The 23,128-nt window shown below is 46.8% G+C and overlaps 2 protein-coding genes across 23 annotated transcripts in view; one reads left to right on the forward strand and one right to left on the reverse strand.

The window, feature by feature from the left end:
• BMAL1 (basic helix-loop-helix ARNT like 1) overlaps window positions 1-13,343 on the forward strand; it is a 103,725-nt gene extending 90,382 nt beyond the window's left edge. For all 14 annotated transcript variants that reach the window (XM_037146694.2, XM_037146704.2, XM_037146685.2 and 11 more), the window contains 6 exons: window positions 1,022-1,172; window positions 2,018-2,106; window positions 3,504-3,612; window positions 6,942-7,035; window positions 11,901-12,003; window positions 12,718-13,343. In XM_037146694.2, the coding sequence (XP_037002589.2) occupies window positions 1,022-1,172; window positions 2,018-2,106; window positions 3,504-3,612; window positions 6,942-7,035; window positions 11,901-12,003; window positions 12,718-12,878 (707 nt within the window). In that variant the 3' untranslated portion in view covers window positions 12,879-13,343. The remainder of the gene's footprint in view (window positions 1-1,021; window positions 1,173-2,017; window positions 2,107-3,503; window positions 3,613-6,941; window positions 7,036-11,900; window positions 12,004-12,717) is intronic.
• Window positions 13,344-14,158: 815 nt separating this feature from the next.
• BTBD10 (BTB domain containing 10) overlaps window positions 14,159-23,128 on the reverse strand; it is a 72,707-nt gene continuing 63,737 nt past the window's right edge. For 8 of the 9 annotated variants that reach the window (XM_053673079.1, XM_053673076.1, XM_053673077.1 and 5 more), the window contains 4 exons: window positions 20,378-20,575; window positions 18,558-18,662; window positions 17,821-17,931; window positions 14,159-15,283 (listed from right to left, as the gene is read on the reverse strand). In XM_053673079.1, coding sequence (XP_053529054.1) covers window positions 14,973-15,283; window positions 17,821-17,931; window positions 18,558-18,662; window positions 20,378-20,575 — 725 coding nt within the window. In that variant the 3' untranslated portion in view covers window positions 14,159-14,972. The remainder of the gene's footprint in view (window positions 15,284-17,820; window positions 17,932-18,557; window positions 18,663-20,377; window positions 20,576-23,128) is intronic. The other variant, XM_037146590.2, reaches the window with a different exon arrangement.

Here is a 23,128-nt window from a genome sequence, read left to right on the forward strand (position 1 = left end):
CCTGCACTGCTGCCTGTATTTGCCTCTTGATTGATGGCACGGCCCCACGTTGACCCCGTCCTTTACTTCATCATCCACCAGACCAGCTCATTCACCTCAGACGTGAATGTCCGAAGGGGACCCTTTTGCCATTTCCAGTGTCCCGGTTCAGGCCCTTGTGCCCACCTTGTGATCGTGGTAGACTCCTGGCAGGCCGTCGCCGTCTGCCTTCTGCCCCCGTCCATCTTCCGTCTTCCATAGTTAACCCTGGTAACACCACATGGTCAGTAGAAACCCACCTGCCTTCACACTGAAGGCTCAGTGCCTTTCATAGTCGTTCAAGGCCTTCACCTCCTGCCCCGACCTGCCTCCTCAGCACCGCTGCCCACCCCATCCTTGCCCGCAGAGGCCGTGTGCCGCAGCCGCAGGGACCATCTCACTGCCCCTCCCCGCGCCCCGCGCCCCGCAACTCCTGCACAGGCCTCGTGTCCCTCCCTCCTTTTGGCAAACTGGTGTCCATCCCTCAAGGCCCCAGTCACCTCCCTTGCACAGCTGCCTCTCATCCCTCTCCTGAGGCCAGGTGTCTTATCCCGTGTCCTCTGTGCAGGGCCTGACACGTGAAAGAGGCTCATTACGCGTCTGTTACATAAAAGAGAAGGTTTGAATAGGACTTCTCTGGACTCAGATGCCCTAAAAATGCTGTCTTGCCCTTGGGCTGTGTGACGGGAGAAGAACGCGGCCCCTTTGCAGAGCACCTGCCCCTTAGCGGGTGCTCACGTCCAGCTGATTCCAGGTGGAGCTGTGTAACGCAGCCGGTCATTGCCTGGCGCCTTCTGTTCACACGCTCTGAAAGATAACGACGGACTCCCAGAGGAAACAAAGGCTCTGAACCAGCCCCTCAGAAAGGACCTGTTCTCCGAACTGCCAGCTCCCTCGGCTTATTAAAGGGCCATGGCATCAGAGCCTGACGCACTTAGGGTTAGGTTGGTTTGTACCCGGATCTGAGGAAGCAAAGTTGTTCATGGTTTCTTTGCATTTTCAGTTTTACAGACGAGAGAAAAGATTACAACTAACTGCTATAAGTTTAAAATCAAAGATGGTTCTTTCATCACACTGCGGAGTCGATGGTTCAGTTTCATGAACCCTTGGACCAAGGAAGTAGAATACATTGTCTCAACCAACACTGTTGTTTTGTAAGTGTATTTGCTATATCAGAAGCTCCTTCACTTCCAAACAAAACGCCCTATAGGCCCTGTACTTGGAAGAGGGGGCACAGGCAACAGTCAGTACCACGTCATTTACTGCCACCTTGCTAATGTCCCATGAAGCCTCAGGATTGGCAGAAGCCAAACGGGCTGCTAACGAAGGACAAGTTTTAGTGCTCATACCATGCAGGCCCCAGCTCGTGGCCTTGACCCAAGAAACGGCAACATTTCCCTCCAGATAAAGCAGCCAGCCTTTGAGATCTGCAGACCCTGCAGACCCTGCACCCCGGGCACCCACCGTACTCTGTGAAGGGAAGGGGTGGCCACCGCGAAAGGCTCAACCAGGCCTCAGCTCATCCCGGCCTGGCTGAGGATGGGGGGCTATCCGTGCGTGCCCACCAGGCTGGTGGCCTGAGTACTGGCAACTGGATGGCCACTCAAAAGTGGCCACTTGCTAAGAGCAGGGAAAGGAAAGACCCTCACTTTGGCCAGGCCTGCTGCCCACATCACCTTCCCAATGGTGTCCAAACCGCCCCCCACCCCATCCCTCCGAGGTCAGAGCTGAGCGAGGGGCCGTGGCAGTGGGCAGTCGCCACCTCTGCCGGCCCGCGTCCTGTGTGAACTGGGAAGGCCCAGGCAGGCAGTGAGGCCAAGAGCAGGATGCTGTCCGTTGTGCTGTGACGGCGAGGAGACCCTTTGAGCCACCCAGACAGACCCTTCGTTTTCTGGCCTGTCCGGGTCCAGAGTGGACACCGGACACCTTGGCCAAGGTGAGAGGTGCACGGCTCTGAGCAGGCCTGACTCACATTTCCTTCTTGCTGGGATGTTCACAGAGCCAACGTCCTGGAAGGCGGGGACCCAACCTTCCCGCAGCTCGCAGCGCCCCCCCACAGCATGGACAGCATCCTGCCCTCCGGAGAAGGTAACGATGCGCCGCTGAGCACCGGGCTGGCCCTCGAGGAGCTGCCTGTGACCCAAAGGTCCCCCCCCCCAGTACTTGGGGTCCCCAGCCACCATTTCCTATGGAACGAGGGAGGCCTCAAGGGGAGAAGCACTAAGAATGCGGTCATCTCGCTCTCTCTGTTGAGCCTGGAACACTGGGAACTCGTTCTTGCCTTCCTGAGGCTGCTTGGATCCTGGAAGCTCTGAAATAAACTCCTTGCTCCTCTCAGGCTTTTCCTCCCTTTGTGTGGCCTGGTGGCTGTGATGCAAAGTGCGCTTTTATGACAGCTCTGGTTCCTGAGGTGGGCGGAGGCTGTCTGTCAGCAGTGGCTGTGTGCGCTACCTGGCGGGGCCCCTCCCAGGGCTGGGTCCTGGCCCCACTCTCTGCACTTGACCGCCCTTCCTTCCTCGGGCCACGTCTGCTTGCATGGCTTCCGCCCCCGCCTCTCTCCACTCTCCCCAGCGGCCTCCTGGTGGGGTCTGCCTGGAGTCCCAAAGGCTGCAGAAACCCAGCGCATCCAAACTGATCCTCCGCCTGGTTAGCACAGAAACCGTGACTCCTACCTCGCTCCCATTACATCCAGACACGACACCCTGTCTCTTTTGTCTCCTAAACCTCTCCTTCACCACTGCCACTACTTCCCCCTCCCCTCTGTTGCCTGGAGTATAAGACTATTCTAACCCTGGTCTCCTTCTGCACACCCCCCCTCGCCCGCATCCTCCACTGTCAATTCTCCATGCAGTGGACTTCCTAATCACCAAATCAGAGTCAAAGATGATGGCTCCCGGGGCCCTCCGTGACCTGCCACTACTGCTTCATCATCGTCACTCACGATGAGTGCCCTGGAGTGCCCCGAGTTTTGCCCTGCCTCAGTACCCCTGCACGCACTGGCTGTGTGCCTGGAATGTTCCCCGCCTTGCCTCTCTGCCGAACTAATTTATACCCCTCGCACCCCTGCCAACTCTCAGCTCAGAGTCCAAACCTCCCTGGAAGCTGCACCTGGCCCCAGAAGAGCTGGGTGCCTCACACTCGCCTGTCCCACTCAGCCCACTGGGCTGCAGCCTCGTTCATCCTCATCACCCGCTACACTGGGAGGCCCTCGGGGGCAGGGAGGCGGCTCATCTCCATGCAGTCTGGAGGGATTCAGTGTGTGTTGGTCACAGGAGGAGAATTAGATTTTCAAGTCACCGCTTGGGCCTCTGAACCTGAAAGGAAACTTGGGCCTTTTCCTGTCAAGCTATGTCTCTTTGTCCCTCACAGCACAACGCTGAGGTTGAGCTCCCCGTGGATCATGGGGTGAACTGATTCTAACCCCACACACGGAAGCATCTCTTCCTCCGTTTTCCGCTGCTCACGCTCAGACTCCTTTGTTGTAGGTGGCCCGAAGAGGGCCCAGCCCACTGTTCCAGGGATTCCGGGGGGAACCAGGGCCGGGGCAGGAAAAATCGGTCGAATGATCGCTGAGGAAATCATGGAAATCCACAGGCAAGTAACGTCTTCTGGTTGGGCCCTTAAACCGGTGGTTCTCAGCCCAGGGCTTTCTGCACCCCCACCCCCGGGGAATGTTTCGTAATGTCTGGGGGTGTTTTTGGCTGTCATGGTCGGTGGGAGGTTGCTCCCGAATGTCCTGTGTAGAGAGAGGGCAGGATGCTGCTTCCTAAACAGCTCGCGTGGCTGGATGTACACAGCTGTACCGTGTAATACACAGGACCGCCTCCCTCCCCCTGCCCCCAACAAAACAGTGTTCTAGTCCAAAGTGTCAGTAGTGCCGACTGGGAAGGAGAAACCCTGCCTTAAATAAAGAGGCTAATCCCAGACAGTCCAGAGCGAAAGGGAGCCCGCAGCGGGGCTCGGCTTCCTGCCTATTCGGTGTGTGTCTCTGGAGTTTCCCGGCTACAGTGGCTGAGCACCTACGGCACCGCGCCGCGGGCCGAGGGCTGCGGGCAGGCAGGCCACTTCTGACAGGAGCTCCCTCAGGCAGGACTTTTTTCCATGTGAGACAGTGGGGGAAGCAGTGTTCCTGGGTTTGAGTCCTGGGCTTCCCCTTGGCCGTGCCTGGGAGATTCACGTAACTGCCTGGCCTCTGTTGAATTCAGCCATAAAAGGGAGGCAATATCTATCTCACGAGGATTGTTTAGGATTGTGAGAGGACTCAGGAAGGTTCTAGAATAGAAACTGATATAGAGAGAGGGCTCAAAAATTGTTAGTTAGCTTAAATCTAACTCTTTAAGAGCAGTCGTTGAGCCCTGGCTGGTGCGGCTCAGTGGGGTGAGCACCGGCCTATGAACCTAGGGGTCATTGGTTCAGTTCCCAGTCAGGGCACATGCCTGGGTCTGGGCCAGGTCCCTGGCTGAGGGTGTGCAAGAGGCAGCCAGTTGATGTGTCTTTCATGCATTGGCACTTCTCCCCCTCTCTTTCTCCCTCCCTCCCACTGTCTAAAAATGAATAAATAAAATCCCTAAAAAAATAAAACAGACCCCTTTAAAAAAGAGGGGCAGTCATTGAGAGAGAAGTACTTACTATAAGTCCATTTCAGTTGGGGGAATGGAGAGGGTGGTAACCAGACAAGAGCAGGAAAAGGAGGGAAATGACGATTTCTTGCTGACACTGGATTCTCTCAGGAGAACCGGCCTTGTTTTCTAGTTGGCCACAGTGGGACTCTTATCCTGGTGAGAATTCAGTTCCATCCCGACAGGGATGAGGCTTCGAGTCCACTTCGGAAAGGAGGAGTGGGCAGCGTGCGTGATGGCCGGGCTCTCCCGAGCCTCTGCACACCCTGTGGGCCGCTCGGGACCATCCGAGAACAGTGCAGAGCAGTCCTGGACCTCAAGGATCTTACAATCTCGAGAAGCCTGTTTTCTTTATGGTAATAGGGAAAAGGGAGAGTGCGTGGGCGAGCGAGCGAGCGAGCAAGGGTTTGAACTTGGCTGAAGCTGGGGTTTGGGATGAGGGCGGGCATTCCTTCCAGAAAGGACAGGCATCCAGTGGGGTGGGCATGTGAGTGGCATATTCAGGGTCGAGAAGTGGGGCACCGAACTGGGCAGTCTCTGTAGGAAGGAGCCACAATTTCTAATAGTACTCACTCGGAAATGATGCTAAGTAGTTTAGACTGGAAAAAATGGCAGGACCTCATTCACTGTGGGATGCTGAGTAGGTGTCCAAAGTGTTGTGTCAGGATGGACTGTGGAAGTTGGGTTGGTGTAGGAAGAGCTGATGGTGAGCACACTTGGTAGCCCAGGAAGCAGGCCCAGCCTACAGTGACGATCTCTCCAAGGTAGAAATGAGTAATTTAAGGGCTAGATGTTGAAGATGAACAAGAAACGATGGCCCTGACCGGTGTGGCTCAGTTGATCGGACGTTGTTCCGCAAAGAGAAAGGTCGCCAGTTTGATTCCGGGTCAGGGCACATGTCTGAATTGGGGGTGTTCCAGAGGCAACCCATTGATGTTTCTCTTTCACATTGATATTTCTCTCTCTCTCTTTCTCCCTTCCCCTCTCCCTAAAAGTAAATAAATAGCTCTGGTTGGTGTAGCTCAGTGGATTGAGCACCGGCCTGCAAACTGAAAGGTTGCCAGTTCGATTCCCAGTCAGGGCACACACCTGGGTTGCAGGCCAGGTCCCAGGGGGCATGCGAAAAGCAACCAATCGATGTTTCTCTTCCTCTCTTTCTCCCTGCCTTCCCCCCCTTCTCTTAAAAATAAAATCTTAAAAAGAAAAAGAAACACTGAAAAGGCAATTCCAAGATGGGGAACCTGGGAAAATAGTGGTCTCACAGAGGTAAGGAAAGGAGGGAGACATTCAGCACTTTGCAGGAAACAATTAGTTGCCATCTGTGCACCCTAAAACAGCATGGTACGTAGTTGTATCCTGCCTTTGAGAAGCTTGTGGTCCAGGGGAGAGAGAGAGCTTGTTCACTCACAGGTCCGTAGCACTAGGCAGTACAGGCCGAGAGCCAAAAGGCTGCTAGGCGGTGAGGGAGGGACCCCTGAGGGACCCAAACGCTGCTGTCATCGTGTAGGAGCTGCCACCATACTCTCCCTAAACTCGGGCTTCAGCGCCAGGCCCTGGCGCCCTCTCCTGAGGTTCTCCAGCCTGACAAGAGTGTACGTGGGTTTAGAGTCCCAAGGCTGTCCCTCTGAGCCTGCGGCAGCTGAGAGGGGCCAGGACCCCTCTTCTACCACCTGTGGGCGTAGAGGAGGGTGCCACGCCACTCCCTCGGAGCGGCCGAGCCGCCCGGCAGCCTCCATTTCCTGCGAGTGTTCACTGGCCGAACAGTGTCTGCAGGGAAGAGGATAAATCAACTGCTGTGGATTCCAGTTCACAGTATCTAAGCAGAGACTGAACTTCAAAGTCCCCTGCAACTCCGAGGTCTGGATTTTGCAAGGAAATAAACCTGGCCACTTACTTGAAATTCCAACCTGAAATCCAAACCCTAATCCAAGAGGTTTGTCATTGAGAAGCTTGACTCCAGGGTCTGTATTCTAGATTAGGTGCCTATGGGATAAATCCAGTTTATCACCTGTTTTTGTAAGTAAAGCTTTATTGGAACACAGCCACACCCATTCATTTCCATAGTGTCTGTGGCTGCTTTCAGGCTACAGTGGCAGAGTTGAGTATCTGTGACAAAGACCATCGGGAGCCTAAAGTAGTTACCTTCTCCTTTACAGAAAAGGCTTGCCAAATCCTGTTGTAGATCGTCATCCTTCTTCTTACCCTCACCCCTCAACAACAACCACACACACACACACACACACACACACACACTCCACTGGAAGAAAGCAAGGCAACATAACTAACTGCCCTTTTCTCCAACAGGATAAGGGGGTCATCGCCTTCCAGCTGTGGCTCCAGCCCGCTGAACATCACAAGCACGCCTCCCCCTGATGCCTCTTCTCCCGGAGGCAAGAAGGTAAGGCTGCTGATGCCTCTTAGACCCCAAGACTTTCTTAACCTAGAGAGCCTCTTGCCCAAGTTCTCAAATGTTGGCGGGAGAGGACGCAGTTACAGTTGTGGTTGCTGAAACACTTTTCCCTTGAAGTAAACACACGTGTGGGAGGCTGGGCACAAGGCACACCGGTGGGGCTTGCTGACACCCCTGGAGGGTTAATTCCACTCGAGCGGCAGAAGCAGAAAGATTATCCCGAGGAATGGGGAGCCATCAGCCCACGGCCTTGAGGGAGCAGTGGAAGAGCTCCCACGAGGGCGGGATCAGTGAGGACCACGCACAGAAGACTGTCCAGGGCCCTGCCAGCAGTTTCCCGGGGAGAGAATGTTGTCAGTGTCTCGTGCAGGGACCGGACCCAGTGATACCACCAGCAGGGCTTTGGAGAGCAAGCCATGCTTCTGCAGTCGCAGGGTGCTTAGGGACCTGCCACCTGGGTTTCCTGTGATATGGTGGCAAGTGTACATGTGGCTCATCAGTCGTCAGCCCTCACGAAGAGCTCGCTAGAAGGCTGCACTGTGCATAGGCTTACAAACGCCCGTCTGTTTCATCTTTGCCAGAGAATTGACAAGCCTAGGCCATGCTCACTGTACATTGTGACTCCGTTTACGGTGCCTGATGTTAACACAGGTTAGGATGACCCAAGGGCCAGCATCTTTACCCATCGAGTCTTCCTCCTCCTGCCTCCCGAAACACACACAGAAGGAGCATTGGTAGTTTACATGGCGGGACTCCTGGGGCACACACTGTAGCAAAAGCGGGACGTGGGTTTTCAAAACAGACACCCGGGGGTTAGGGGAGCAGGAGGAGCCGCGGTCCTGCCGGTGGGCGGGGTGGGGCCAGTGGGCCAAGGTGGGAGGGCAGGACTCCCACACCTTACACCAGGGCAGCTCTACTCCTTACAGATGAATCATCCAGAAAAGCTTCTGTTTGAAATGAAGTTTTGCTTCCCACCCCCCAAAAATACTGTTTTAAAGTCAGTAAATTAATGGGCAAGCTCACGGTCAAAGTGAGACAGACCTGGCTTCGATTTGCCTTATGCTGGCTCTGTGACCCTGAACCATTTTTAAGCCCCACTTTTCTTTATAATGGGACTACCCCAGGTGGGGACAGCCAGAGTCGTTGCCCACAAACTCCTGTTATGAGATAGTATGTGAACAAGCCTGGCCTTTGGGGGAGATGCAGAAAACAGCATCGATTAGATGAAGCCCGGGCCAGGGGCGCCCCCCCACCCTGGGCTGCAGGCCCTGCTCTCAGCTCCGCAGTCCTGTTACACCCCCAGGCCTTCCTCCAGGTGGGACCCACCGCCTCCTAGGCCAGTTTCCCCTCCTCTACTTCCCAGCTCCCCGATATTACCAAGAATCCCACTCCTCTTTGTTTTGTAAGGTTATCAACCCAGTGCAGCGCTTAAATGCACTCCGGGAACTTTCAGTGCCCATTCTCATTGTGTCCTCACAGCTTCCTGGGTAACGAAACCCAGACTCCCAGCTGTTAAATGATTAGCCCAGCATTTCAGTAACTACGGCTCCAAACTACATTCAGGACGCTTGACCTCTGATTCTTTTCACACCAGTAACTGCCAGAGATGAACCAGTGCATTCTGCAACACAAAGCCCCAAGTATTGTTAAAGCATTCGTGAAAAAAAAAATTTTTCCTTTTCTCTGAGCTTGTAAGAGTGGGTCAGAGAGGTGAAATTCTGAATGTATTTCAGAATTTCTCTGAGTCTTCAGCAGCAGGACTTAGTAAGAGCAGCCTAAACACGTCCGAGTTAAGTGTCAGCAGCAGTAAACAGTGCACCAGAGCCGCACCGCTCCCAGCCCTGGCCAGCCACTGTCCAGTGCGGCAGGTCGGAGGTGCGCCCCTCAGCCCGCCAGTTGTTTCAGTCAAGGTTAAGCTGCAAGGGAGATGGTAAGCGAGCCTCATTGTTTCCAGGTCGGTCCGGACATCCAGAGGCAGTGAGGTTCAGGTAAAGGGGCAGTTCCTTAAATGCCAACTGTGACCTTTTTGGGAGAGGTGGGGGGACAAGATCCTTTCGGGTCTCTGTCAAGTTCAAACTATTTTCATAATAATGCTAAAATGATTTTTCCTCACTGCGTAGAGATGTGAACTGATGGTACACAAGCAATGTTGAGTAAAACTGCTGGTGTTTTCACAAAAGTCAGGGTGTGCTAGCAAGGGCACCTTCACTGAGATCCATTTAATAATGTCCTCAGTGAAGTAGCAAAAAGGACTGCTTGCATAAAACCCTCGAGCAAAGCTTAATACGCTGCAGAACGGGAAGCGTGCATAAAGCGCCCGTGTGGTGCACCAACACGTGGCGGTTGTCCCAGGGAAGGCACGTGTGTGATCGGGTCTCACTTTAGCTGGACCAACTGCTGTCTTTCATAGGACCCGATTTTTACTACTGTGGACTATGGCTATTCAGACTTTGGTACTGAGCACAGATTTTCTTGACAATGAATGAAGTAACCTGTAGCTTGAAGGAAAACAACTGACAGTATTTGTTGCCAATGATAAACTAACTTTCAAGCAAAAATTAGAATTTTCAGAAAACTTTTGCTACTTTGAGCTCAACAGCTTTCTAAAACTTAAAAAATGTTTCTGACGACTTAATGTTAATCATGGTGATGTCTCTGGTGCTGTACAATGAAATGTGTCAACTTTTGGAAGATCTGAATAACTCAGTTGAGCCAGTATTTTCCAAATGGCCAATGCAAGGTATTTTGTTTTTTTTTTTTTATTTTGAAAGTACGTTTACTGACGCTGGGGACAGTGCAACAAGGAAGGGCTTTAGGACAGAAGTAACAGGAGAGCCCAGGTGGGGCTGCTGAGGCTCACTGAGAAAAGTCACAGTGGAAGGAAGCAGTGAGCCAGGGCGGGGCTGCTGTCGGGGCACCGGACAGTCAGAGAAGCGGGGGCCTTGGAGGCAGGTTCAGGGGGTTATCCCAGGACGAGCGGCCGCTGCCCACTGCCCCCTCGGCTGCAAGTCTTGTGGGGTCCCTTAGAGTTTAGGAGATGCATGCCTGTGGGAGAAGAGGGGGAGGGGAAGGTGTCGGTGCGCTCACAGGAGGGAGAGGGCGTCCAGTGCAAGGTATTTTAAATCGTGCAAAGGTAAAAGATCCTTCCGAAGATGGGTATTCCGATGGGTTTTAACATGAATACAAAGATTTCTTTGATAGAGTTTCAGATTCCAGGCTGCAGCAAACCTTTTGAGAAACCTCCACTTACCGAGTTTTTATTTTATTTTAGAGAGGGGAAGGAAAGGAGAATGAGACGAGAAAAACATTGATGTGAGAAACATCAATTGGCTTCCATCCGTACACCCTGACTGGGGACCAAACCTGCCAACCCAGGCATGGGCCCTGACCGGGAACTGAACCAGCAACCTTTTGGTTTTGGGGATAACACCCAACCAACTGAGCCACACTGGCCAGGGCCACGTACTGGGTTTTGATGTGATATCAAGGATACCACAATTACTTGACAAAGTTATTAAAATATACCTCCCTTTTCCAACTACATCTCTGTGGGAGGCCAGATTTCCTTCATATACTCTAAACAGACTAAATGGAGAAGCAAATACGAGGATTCCATTAATTCAAATTCTATTAAGGCAGATAGTGGATTTTTTAAAATGTCAAACAAGACACCTTCACTAATTTTTTGTTTGGGGAAATAGTTATTTTTCATTAAAATGCTATTCATGTTAACAGGTAATAGGTTTATTATATTTTAAAATTCGTAAGTTTTAACTAAGTATGCTAACATTGTATTTAAATACACTAAACATTGATAAATATAGTTTACATAAACAAAAGTTCTTTGAAGTCCTCAATTTTTATTTAAAGAGTATAAAGGGGTCTCTAGACCAAAAATTTGAACTGCAAGATGAAGGTATAATGCCACCTACTGGCAAGGCCCGAAATCACCACCTCTCCTGAAATCCAAGGGAGCCACCCAGTTTCCTCACCTACGTTCAAATACTGGATGCTTTTCTTTGACTCAGCCAGGGGAAGGAAGCTGGCAGGGATGGGGCAGAGTGAGAATTCTGCTACTGAGGAGTGATAACAATGCTTCTCAGGGCCTATTTTAAGAACATAAACCACTGATTACTGGAGTCAACACCTGGAGTTCACTAGAGACGAGGGATTTACTTCCAGTGTTTTGTTCATTTGTAACTCCTCAGAGCCTTCTCTCCTGTGTGTTAACAAGCCCTTGTTCCTTCGACAACATCTGTCGCTGTAATGTTTTACTCCCTTAAAGGGGAACTGCCCAGTTGGGCTCATTGAGGTTTAGTCCTTGGCCTTAAAGAGACACATGAGCAGCATGACCCAAGGTAACTGAATGATTTAGGGATTTTATTCAGCTTTTAAATCAGGGGTGTCAAGCTCATTTTCACCAGGGGCCACTTCAGCCTCACAGTTGCCTTCAAAGGGCCAAATGTAATTTTAGGGCTGTGTGAATGCAACTCCTCCTTAACTAGGGGCAAGGAGCTCAGCACTGCCGCAGGCGGAAACAAAGTGCCAGGGAGGCAGGGCGGATAAAACAAGGTGGAGGCTGGACTCGGCCCGTGGGCCTTGTGTTTGCCACCTGTGCTTTAAATCGCCCATGTGGGCTGAGTCTAATTAAGAGAAAAGAATAGTTTCAGGGAAGAGGTTTATATGTTACATGACTATTAATAGTTTCTTGTTTAAAACAATCCAATAGGAAATTGAAGCCATTTGAAGTTTTCTCCCACTTTCCTCTTTTCAACATGATTCATTTTCTTGGTGACACTGTACGGTATGGAGTGAAACTGCTGGTAATGTGACAACTTCACTGTTGTTTGTAGATTTTGAATGGAGGGACTCCAGACATTCCTTCCATTGGCCTACTACCGGGGCAGGCTCAGGAGAACCCAGGCTATCCATACTCGGATAGTTCTTCTATTCTTGGTAAGTGCCATTCTTACTAGTTTCCATTACGAGCTGGCAACACATCTGGCACAAAGGGAGTTTTAATTATGTGAATGTAAATGGACCAAACAACCTAGTTCTAGGTGATTTCATATGAACAAAGTACATTTAAAATTTGTTTAAATCTTTATCTGAGTTTAATGGCTGAGTTCTGGTGAGGTGCCCGGGTTTACCCCAGGGGCCCAGGAGACCACAGCAGCCTGGACGCAGGCTTTCTCCCACCACGTTAGGACCTGATCTCTTCAGTGCAAAAGTCAATGAAGGCTTAGCGATCCAGCCCAGAAGGGCGATCAATAAGCATTTCATATGGCATTAAGTCACTTAGCAATGTAGAGTCTGCTTCTCCCAACCCACACATCTTTTTTTTTTAATTATCTTTCTAGATGTCCTTTTTTCCTACTCTCCACTCCCCTAGTTCTTCTGTAACTCCATCCTTGTAATTAGCTATATCAGAATATTAAAATGAGGTCAACTCAAATGCTTTTAATCTATTTCGTTTTAAGCGCTGTGTTTCTAAAAAAGTTGGTTTTTCCCTCTGAAAACCCCAAAGTTAAAAAAAACACATAGGTAATGTAGCACCTCTCACCCTACTGTATTAAGTGTAACTTTCTCGATAAAAGTGTGCTTAGGGATTGCTTCCTACGGCGAGCACACTGTGGTATTGCCACTAACCCGTCTTCCCCCCTCTCCCAGGGGAGAACCCGCACATAGGCATAGACGTGATGGACAACGACCAAGGCTCCAGCAGCCCCAGCAACGACGAAGCGGCGATGGCGGTCATCATGAGCCTCCTGGAAGCAGACGCCGGGCTGGGCGGCCCTGTCGACTTCAGCGACTTGCCGTGGCCGCTGTAAACACTACATGTTGCTTTCGCAACAGCTACAGTATCAAAGTGCATTAATGGTGGAGTTTTACAGTCTGTGAAGCTTACTGGGTAAGGAGAGAACAGCTTTTATGTACTGTCTTCATAAAAGCCATCTCAGAGCCATTGATACAAGTCAATCTTACTCTGTGTAACTTCAGACAAAGTGGAACCAAGCCTGCTCCAGTGTTCCCTCATCATTGATTATTGGGCTAGCTGTGCATAGCTTGCATTAATTGTATATTTTGGATTCTGTTTGTGTTAAATTTTTTTAATCATTGTGCACAGAGGCATCATTGGTAGCTTTTATATGCAAATGGTCATTTCAGATGTATGGTGTTTTTACACTACAAAGAAGTCCCCCATGTGGATATTTCTTATACTAATTGTATCATAAAGCTGTTTATTCTTCCTTGTAAGAATCCTTTACTATAAATATGGGTTAAAGTATAATGTATTAGACAGTTAAATATTTTTAATAAATGTTTTCCTTGTTCTATAAATATTGTCCACGTTTCCAATAATTAGAAAAAATGCTACATGCTCCAGGGCTGGATCACCAATTTTCTACGGTGAGTTTTAAGGACCATCCATGCCAATAATATTTATATCCTTTTGGCCTTCGTAACTATTCTGGGACTGGCATTGCTTCCCTGTGTTAAAAGCTTGGCTATTTTGTTAAAATAGTTAATCTCCAAATCGTTACAGTCTTCATTTCTGTGAGAACAAAGATATCACTGCTTAAACACAAAGCCAAATCCTCTTAAATTACAAATTCAAGATCAGATGTAACAAATTAGCTTCTCTATTACAACTCCTCTCTCCTAGTCCTTACAACTGTACGGCTTCCAACGTTATGTGACCCCCGGACCCAATGAACCTAATGCTTCTGACCCGTTCCTGAACTGGGTCACACAGCATGTGTTTTAGAAAAGAAGCATTTGTATGAGTAATGTGCTAACAGGGCAGCACAGTATAATGGGAAAAATACCTAGTGTCAGAAATCGGTTCTGACACTTAAGGTTACTGTACATTAAGGTATTCCACCCTTCATACCAGGTTGAACGAGAAAATGTTCTCTTTTCAGATCCAACGTCCTTTGGGATTTACAGCATTTTATGATCAGTAGGTATAATGAGTGCCTCAACACGCAAATACCAAAGTGGAGTTCCACGAGCTACTATTTGTTTTCTAGTTATACTGACACCAAGACAGGGAGTCTGCTAACTATGAGGCTAAAAATGGGCAAGGTTATGAAGTTGATCAGAAACATGAAAACAATGGAATTTTTATTTTGATGAAAAACGAGTTTACAATCATTTAGTAAATGAAGAGCAAACACTTCATTTTCCTATCTCATAACTCTTAAAAAAAAACCATTAGTAAATAAATATCTGTGAACAGGTTAAGGGTAAGGCAGACTGGATAACAAACCACCCACGACGTTCACATTCCCTGCATGTGACTCACGCTAAAAGGGCGAAAACGGCACTGGAGATAACTGAACTGTTAAGATGTGGGCACTGAATCTCATTCTAATCATTCAGACATGCCCAATGATAAATACTCATTTTTTGCTCATCACGGGCAGTAAACTATACACATTTTACTGAAGGAATACTTTGATAGAAGCACTTATTTAAGTTACATTGTGCATCACAACTATAAAAATGGCTTGAACAATTCCATTTAACCACCATTTATAAAGTGCAACTATGTAATATTCTGCATTTTATCTGAGGTGTGACAAATCTCAGTCTAGACTGAAAGGACCCCAGCGGCCAATTCCCACCACTTCTGAAAAGATCTAGATGTGTGAAAAAGGACTGTCCCCCATACAAAGAACCAATTTCACAAACCCACTGGTAAACAAACACATTTATGTAACTGGGACCTCAGGATGCTAGAGTTGTACTCATTTAAAAAACCATTCGGCTACCTTTGGTCTTTAAAAAAGGCTACACTGCAATATCCTAACATTGTGATGTGCATCTCACGATGAAGAGTGCGGCCTCGCAGTGCAGAATGAGGGGAGTGCAACGTCACTGGGAAGAGTAGCATGCGATGGTTTCGAGGAACACCGGCATCACAGCATCGGATTCTGCGCATCAGGATCGAGGTCATTGCTGCCGGAAGGGGGGTGGATGGGGAGAATATCCAGCTCGTCCACTTGCGGAGTCGGGTGCATGACTACCAGCTGGTCCTGGGGAATGTCTGCGGCAGCTGCTGCGAGGTTGGTGATAGATTTACTCTTTACGCACTGAAAGTCCACATGCCGACTTTTTCCTTCTTCCTTCTCCCAGGACATTCGAATAAACGGTCTTTGGACATAGTTGTAAATCACTTCTGGGCGGCCCCCAGGCCTTTTCTTTATTTTTTCTTTATAGGTAGGATAACCTGGAGGAGACAAAGACTTTAAAAACAGAGGATACACACTGGCACACACATGGCCCTCCAAAACTTCTCCTCCAATTTACTCTAAAGAGGGCTTTTCTGCTATAGCTCCTAACAAACAGAAATTTAAAAAAGAAGAAAGAATGGAAACCAATATCCATCCCTTTAGTCATCAGTTCAACACCAGAAACTAAAATCCTACTAACGTGACTCACAAACCATCTACCATCCTCTCAGCCGCTCAATATGCCAATCACCAAAAACACATTCTTTGTGAGCATGGAAAGGGTGGGTTCTCAAAGAAAAGGGTATGTCATCCAGTGCACCTGGGGCTCTAGCTGTGCATCCTTAATATCCCTGAGCTCTCCCTTCCCTTCACAGGATTATGTGGTCTCAAGATGTGCATTTTCCTGCCACATTTGCCTTCTACTTTCCTTAAACCTAAGCCTCATTTTCATACTGCTCTGGGTTGTTCTCTCCTTTTCTGGTTAAATGACAAAGAGGTGTGGGGCTCTCCAGCCTCGCTGGGTCTAGGCACGGCCCCCCCTAGGGAAGCAGAGGCAGTATTTTAATCCCCATATGTCATGTTACTGGTTACTACTCCCAACTACCAAGCAGTCCATCTGGACTGGCAATTCTGAAGCAGCTTTTCCTAATTAATTATACCTTCCCTCTCTTGGCTCATAATTACTGAGAAGTAGCAAGTCAGGACAATCCTAGTTTTGGAAAATTTTTGGTCATTTACCAGGCAAGGCAATTCTCCAAAGACATAATCTTTTTAGAAATTATTATGAGTCCCTCTCCTCCTTCCTACTAGCAAAAATTAATAGTTTAGACCAGGAAGCGTCAAACATTTTCTGTAAAAGGCTAGAGTAAATAAATATTTGAGGCTTGCATAACATTCTATCTCAGTTATGCCACCGTAAAGTGAAATCAGCCACAGACAACACATACATGAATGGGCATGTTTATATTCCAATAAAACTTTATTTATAAGAGAACAGGGAATGGGCTGGATTTTGCTCAGAGGCCACACACCACAGTTAGAATCAGAAAAACTAAAAAGGCAGTATTGGTAGCTAGGACACATATTCAGCCACGTGTGGCGGTGGGTATGTGGTTAAGGTGAGGAGGGCACACAGGGCTACAAACCTTCCAACGGCCTCCCGCAGAACGGCTCCTGCATTTCACACACCCGGTCAGCTGCCACCTGAAAGCCAGCACTAGAGATCTGAAAGGCCTCCACCTCTAGTGCCCCTCCTGGACTCCTCCTGGACTATTATAAAGTCTCCCAACTTCCCCTGTCATTGTACTCTCCACGCAGAATCACTGCTCTAACAAGTGCAATCAGAGTGTGTCCTTGCTGAAAACCACTGATAGTTTCCTCATGCTGAAAGAGGAAGACCCACACTCCGTGGCGTAGTGTATTAAAGCTTCTTTACAGTCTGGTTCCAAGTGAAACGTCTTCTCCTTACAGAGGCCGCCCTTGTCTTCCCACTCCAAAGTGGCTCCCAGTTGCTTTCTCTCTAGCTCTGAAACCGAGCAGCTAATTCCCACTGTCTGAGGATTACAGAAGACATGCACATGCACACCACATGAAACTAATGTGTCAGCAATTTCACTAGTTTTTAAAGCCCCAAGTCTTTTCCTGCAAAGACTATTTCCAGTCATTCTTCCCTGTGTGTCCCAGCAGCCCATTACACTAAGTCCTCACTTAATGTTGCCAATAGTTCTGTGACTTGAAGCAAATGATATAATGAAGCCAACTTTACCACAGGCTAGTTGACATAAATAAGTTAGGCTCCTACGGTATCTCATCAATGTTGTGATGAAACAACAGAACAACACTGTCAAGGACCTGACATTTTGTGATCTTCAACAGCTCAGTTGGGTCACTGATCGACACCGTTATCTCCACTGTCATCATCAAAAATACAGAGAGAAATTACTACATGCCAGGTTTGCTGTAAGTGTATCTCATGTATCGACTCATTCTATCCTCACAATAACCCTCAGATGGGGAAACTAAAGCACAGAGAGGTTAAATAACTTGGCCAAGGTCATACACCTACTAAGTCACAGGATTTGAACACAAGCAATCTGGCTCCAGAACCTTTATTCTCTATCCTATGCCACACTATGAAGATACTTAATGCTTACTAAGGACATTTTGAAAATCAAAGAAGCGTCTGACATGGCACTTGGAAAAATTTATTTAAATCATAAAGTAAAAAGCAATCTAAATATGTATGGACTAATTCAAAAGTGCATTAGAGCAAGCTACAGCAGAAAAGATAAATACACATCTCTTATATTGCTAGGGAATCTTATGGAATAAAAATTTCTATATGGCCTTCCCTCTATTTTCTCAGAGAAAGGAAACTTGTTTTTGTTATGTATAGACCTACTACGTGACCACTCGAAAATCCTTTATCTGAGTTTTTCCTCAAAGTACTCAAACTGTCTTCTAAATGAGATCCAATTTTTTTACCTTGTTTTTTTCAAAAGAAAATCAATGGAAAATAATGAAAACGTCTTACCTTCTATTCCCAATCTGATCTTCTTAAGACCCCTCTCTTTCAAAACTGATTTGGCCACATCTCGGTTTTCAATGTACTTGAAAAATCTATATAATTTTGTGCTATAAATAACTGGAAACAAAAAGACAAAAATATTTTCTTATTAAAATCAAAGAACTTAGAAATGAAAATTTACCTTGATCATCAAAGGGGCTGACAACCCTAAACCCCAAATGGTGGATGCAGTGGTGCCAAAGGGTGACTAGCCAACATGACGGGACAATTCAGTACAGTTAATGCATAAGCAACTCTTAAGTTGAAACAAGAAAAGCTTTAATAACTAATCAGGTAACCCAATCCATAAGAAGAAACTCCTTCTGAAAGATATATCATGTACAAATGTTGGTACAGCATCTGCCCCAAGTTCTTCAAGTAAGAACCAAAAGAAGACCTCAGGATCACATCATTATCAAGCAGGCAAAGTAAAGGACTTTGCTATGATGCCTACAAGGCCTCATTCGGAAAGGGGGGAAAATGCCTTGTCAGAGGGTACAAAATGGATACATCTTACATTTCATGGATTGAGCAACTATTATTAACTTCCCAAGAAGACAAAGACCCTCCCCACAAACTGTTTTCCATTCAGGCGAACAGCCCCATTTAATACTGATGTTAAAAATGGCAGATTCGAGCATGTTCTGCCTGGGTTAGTCTGTTTAGAGCAAACTGGCTTTGCAAAGGACAGACATTCCACTGACAACATGTTGAGTCTTCCAAATGTGCTGGGAACTTCAAGGAGTTAGACTGATGGACCTTCCTCGCCTTCTCTCTTTCAGGTGGAGTTATCTCCCTTAAAAGGTGAACTGCAAAGGTTTTTTCAAAAAAAGAAAAAAACACTCACAAACCAAACATGCTGGTTTAAGAGCCAATAAAAGGAAACTACGTATACAGATGCTACTCGTGGGGTAAATTTGTGACTACTAACTACATCCTTAAGATTACTGACATCTCGGGATAGTTTTCTGACATCTCAGAGTGGATGGTGCCGCCGAGTGGATAATGCCACATTCAGGCACAGCAGGCCACCTCTGTCCCCTCAAATGCATCTTCTTTAAATTGGAACATCTTGACACAAAATGAGACACATGTAGACAAGTGAAGTAAAAATGTTTTCAGTCCTTTTATGCACCAAAGCTTAGGATAAAAGGCAAGAAAACAAAGCGGAACACACTGAAACGGAGAGCTCAGCCACGAGGGAGGGCTGGCTGCTTCCAACCCTGCACTGCTGCGCTGTCGGCTCCGTGCTCTATGCTGGTTCTACTCTTTTCAAGTCAAAACTTTTTGAAACTAAAACACAAATAATAAGTTTGTTCATTCCTTCTTCTTGACAGGAAATAATGTAATATATTTCTTTAAAATTTTTGGCAACCTCTCATTTTTCCTGTATTTTGTTCAACTTTCTACTCCACATATTATTATAGAAAACCACTGTCAGCAAAGAACCTAGGAGTGAGGAAATAGTAACAGAAAGGTCTATTACTACAGCTGTCCACAAAAGAATCACATTACATTTATGTACATCATGCAGTGAAAACATCTCAATATAAACTCTAAAAAGTGCTACCATAATTCATATTGGAAGTCAAAAAGAATACCTCTCAGTTTGTTTTGAGAAAAGGGCAAGTAAAATGGAGAAATCCATTAAAGGGTTGTGGTACTTTGTATATTCCTGTATTGTACTTAAACCCTAACCCTCACTGAGTCAACACCGACAGAGCACAGAACAAGACGCTGGGTTCCTTCACCTAGTTCCTCAATCACTCTTCTGACTCTACCTTTTCTCAATCTGTGAAACTGGTCAAAAATACTCTATTGGGTTCATCAAGATAAATAATATAAATTCCTAACAAAAAACATCACAAGGCTCCAAATGGAAAAAGTTTGGAAGTGCAGTAAAAAAATAAGCCTGCCCAAGATACGCTGTTTCAGGCAGAAATATCTCACTATAGTTCCATAAAACTTCTTGAAGGCTCTCTGTAGTCTCCAAATACATATGATATTAAAAAAGAAACATCTTAGAAACTAAAGTCACCCTCAAAATCAATGAGCTGAAGCTCCTAATTTTGTATACAAAAAAATTTTGCTTAAAAACACAGCTTATTTTTTATGATCTACTACTACAGGATCTGCTTCACTAGGATGCTTCCAAATGCAAAGAAAAAAACCCCACCAAGATCCAGACATTCAACAAACAGCAAACTATCTCTGCGCATGTCAGGACGGGCGCACTTTCTGTGAAGAGCCAGACGGTAGATACTCTGGGCTTTGTGAGCCATGCGGTCTCCACTGCAGCTACTCGACCCTGCTATTGTAGCGCAAAAGCAGCCACAGACAATACATACAACTGTATAAACAGGCAGTAGGCTGGACTTGGCCCGGAGGCCGTAGTTTGCTGACTCCTGGTATAGTTAAGAGTTCAATGTACTTTCTTTATAAAAACTGTTCTTTAATCAATATTATTTAAAAAACAGAGAACCCGTGATGATCCGAGAGAGAGAAAACACACCACAACACTTACTTTGTGAATACTCCTCTCCCATCTGGGGTGGATACTCCTCATCCCAATCAACCACGTCGTCGTCGGTGAGCACCACTATGTGGCATTCTCGCTCCCCACTCTGGGCACTCGCTACCATGAGAGGCAGGATCATCTCTTCCAGATAAAATTCAAACTGTCTGCGAGCACCATCATTTGATAACTCGTGCATTAGGGCACCTGCAATGAAACCCACAAAAATACACTGACTTTTGCGGGGCCGGGGGAGATGAGGAAAAGGAGGGCAGACCATACGGAACGTCACATTAGTTCAGCCTCTCTTTTTGGACCCGATACACAACATTGTGGTTATTCTTCAGTAAACAAAACTTTTCCTAGGGAGAGTTCTTATGAACTGTAGAATTTTATAGAAAAAAAAAAGAACCAATAACAGCCTCCAACAACCAGCTCCTTCACCTTATACACCATGAAATAATCTGCCTAAGGTAACAAAACTAATTTGCAAAATCAACTAAATCTACCCCACACCCACCTCCAGGCCAGGCCCCCCCCATACCATGTTGTCTTCCATCTGGAGATGCAATTATGTCTTCGAGTAGTTATAACTACAGCTTTCAGGTTATCAGTATGAACTAAAAGAGCTCCCAAATTCCACCTCCCACATGTTTTCTTCCTCAGAAAACTGTTCACAAACAGCATGACTATTTCAGCGTAGAAAGAGAGGTTAGATGAGAAGGATCAACTGGTTTGAAATAAGGAAGCCAAAAGGCCAAGCAAAACACTGCAGGGCACAGGAATTACCTACCTTGAGAATGGCGAAAGATACACTTCATGTTCCTCAGGTACATGATGAACAACTTCAATTTCCCAAACATACAAGCACACGAACTCATCTGACCTGACCTAGCGTTTTCTCTTTTATTCCTGTTTCAATGGCAATGTCCTATATCTCCTACTTAAGGCTCTACCATCTCAGGAGCTATGAGAGGGTGAGAGAATAATGCAAGAACTCAAATCTGCAGTCTCCCGAGGGAGTATTTCCCTCCCCTGCAAGGTGTTCTCTAATATATAATAACCATTAATAATACATAATTATGATAAGTGATTGACCAATCAATCATCTATATTATTATTTTAACCATGTCTCTCTCTAGGCTGGCTACTTCCCATTTTTAAAAATTCTATTTATAGCCAAACTCCTGGATGTATCAACACATTTTCTCTTTGAGCTAATTTCTGAACCAATTTCAATCTGGCTCCCACGCTCATTACTCCTGAAAACAGCTCTCACTTTAGTCTTCAAATGCCTTATAGACTGTTAAAGACAATGAACATCTTTCAATCCCAATCTTACTTGACCTCTGGGCTGAATTTCTCTCCCTCATCCTTAAAACACTCTCATCCCTAAGCAGCTCTGCTAACAATTTTGCCTGGTGTCCTTTCCTCTCTCTGGCTGTTTTTCACTAGTTACTCTGCAACTCTTTCTCCTCTGGGTTTGATTCTCAGCACACTTTTATGTCTTTTCTCCTCTCACCTTATGCTGACAATCCCTAAATTTACTCTAATAATTCTGCCTTCTGTATTCTAGATACATTAATATCCACCAGCTTTCTGGATGTCTCCACTCAGAAGCCACCTCACAGGTACCTCAAACTCACTCAGAGCATCCCAAATCGAATTTAATCATCTCGGCATCTCTCTGCAGTGTTTTCAAAATCAGTAAACTCCATCACCATCCACTCAAGTTCTCAGAATCATCTCAGAAAAAGTGCCAGGCATTGACAGGCACAGGCACTTAAATATTTGCGGAATAAATAAATGAATCCTCGATTCCTCTTCCATCTGTTAATTCAATCACTCCCCAAGAGCTATTAAGTTCACTTTTTAAATGCATCTTGAATTATATCATGCTCTTCTTGGAAGATGATATTTTCTAAAGCTGCAAACTCTTATGCCACATGCTTTTCTTCAATGTGACATTTACATCTCCTTGCAAGAGGTGGAATCTAGTTCTCCCCTCCTTTATCTAGGCTGGTTGTACAGACTGGCTTACAGCCAAGGGAGCGTGGCAAAGATGATGGTGCATGACTTGCGGTTCTGCCTGGGTCTGAGGAATGCTTCTTCTCCAAACGCTTCCTCTCTGAATCCAGTCTCCAGGATTAGAGACGCCCAGGCCACATGAAGAGGCCACATGTAGGTATTCTGTGTGACAGTCCTAGCTGAACCCAGCCTTTGAGTCACCCCAGTCCAGGCAGCAACATGTGAGTGAAGAAGCCCCACCTTTTGAGTCACCTCAGCCCTTCAATTTTTCATAAAATGAGGCCTCTGACATTGGAAGGCAAACAAGCCACCTCTGTTATACTGTCTGAATTCTTGACCCACAGAATAAAAATGATTAAGCTACTAAGTTTCAAATGGTTTGTTAAATAGCAATAAACAGCACACATTCCATCCCTGTTGCCCCCATCACAGTCCACGTCACCATGAACCCTCACACAAACGACTGTACAACCTTCCAATTAAATTCCCCCAACGTGTGCTTCTGCCCCTCTGTCCCTGGTTCCCCTTTCTACAGTTTCAGTTAGCCACTGTTAACCACGGTCCGAAAATATTCAGTGGAAAACACCAGGAGCATTTAAGATCTTGTTCCCCTGTATGTCACCAGTTTGCTTCAAATAAGCTCTTTAAAAACAGAAAGAAGTTCCAGAAATAAACAATTCATACATTTTACATGCGTGCTGCTCTGAGCAGCATGATGAAATCTCACACTGT

Source organism: Artibeus jamaicensis, unplaced genomic scaffold, assembly GCF_021234435.1.
Source record: "Artibeus jamaicensis isolate MK-2021 breed Jamaican fruit bat unplaced genomic scaffold, CSHL_Jam_final contig_797, whole genome shotgun sequence".
NCBI lineage: Eukaryota > Metazoa > Chordata > Mammalia > Chiroptera > Phyllostomidae > Artibeus > Artibeus jamaicensis.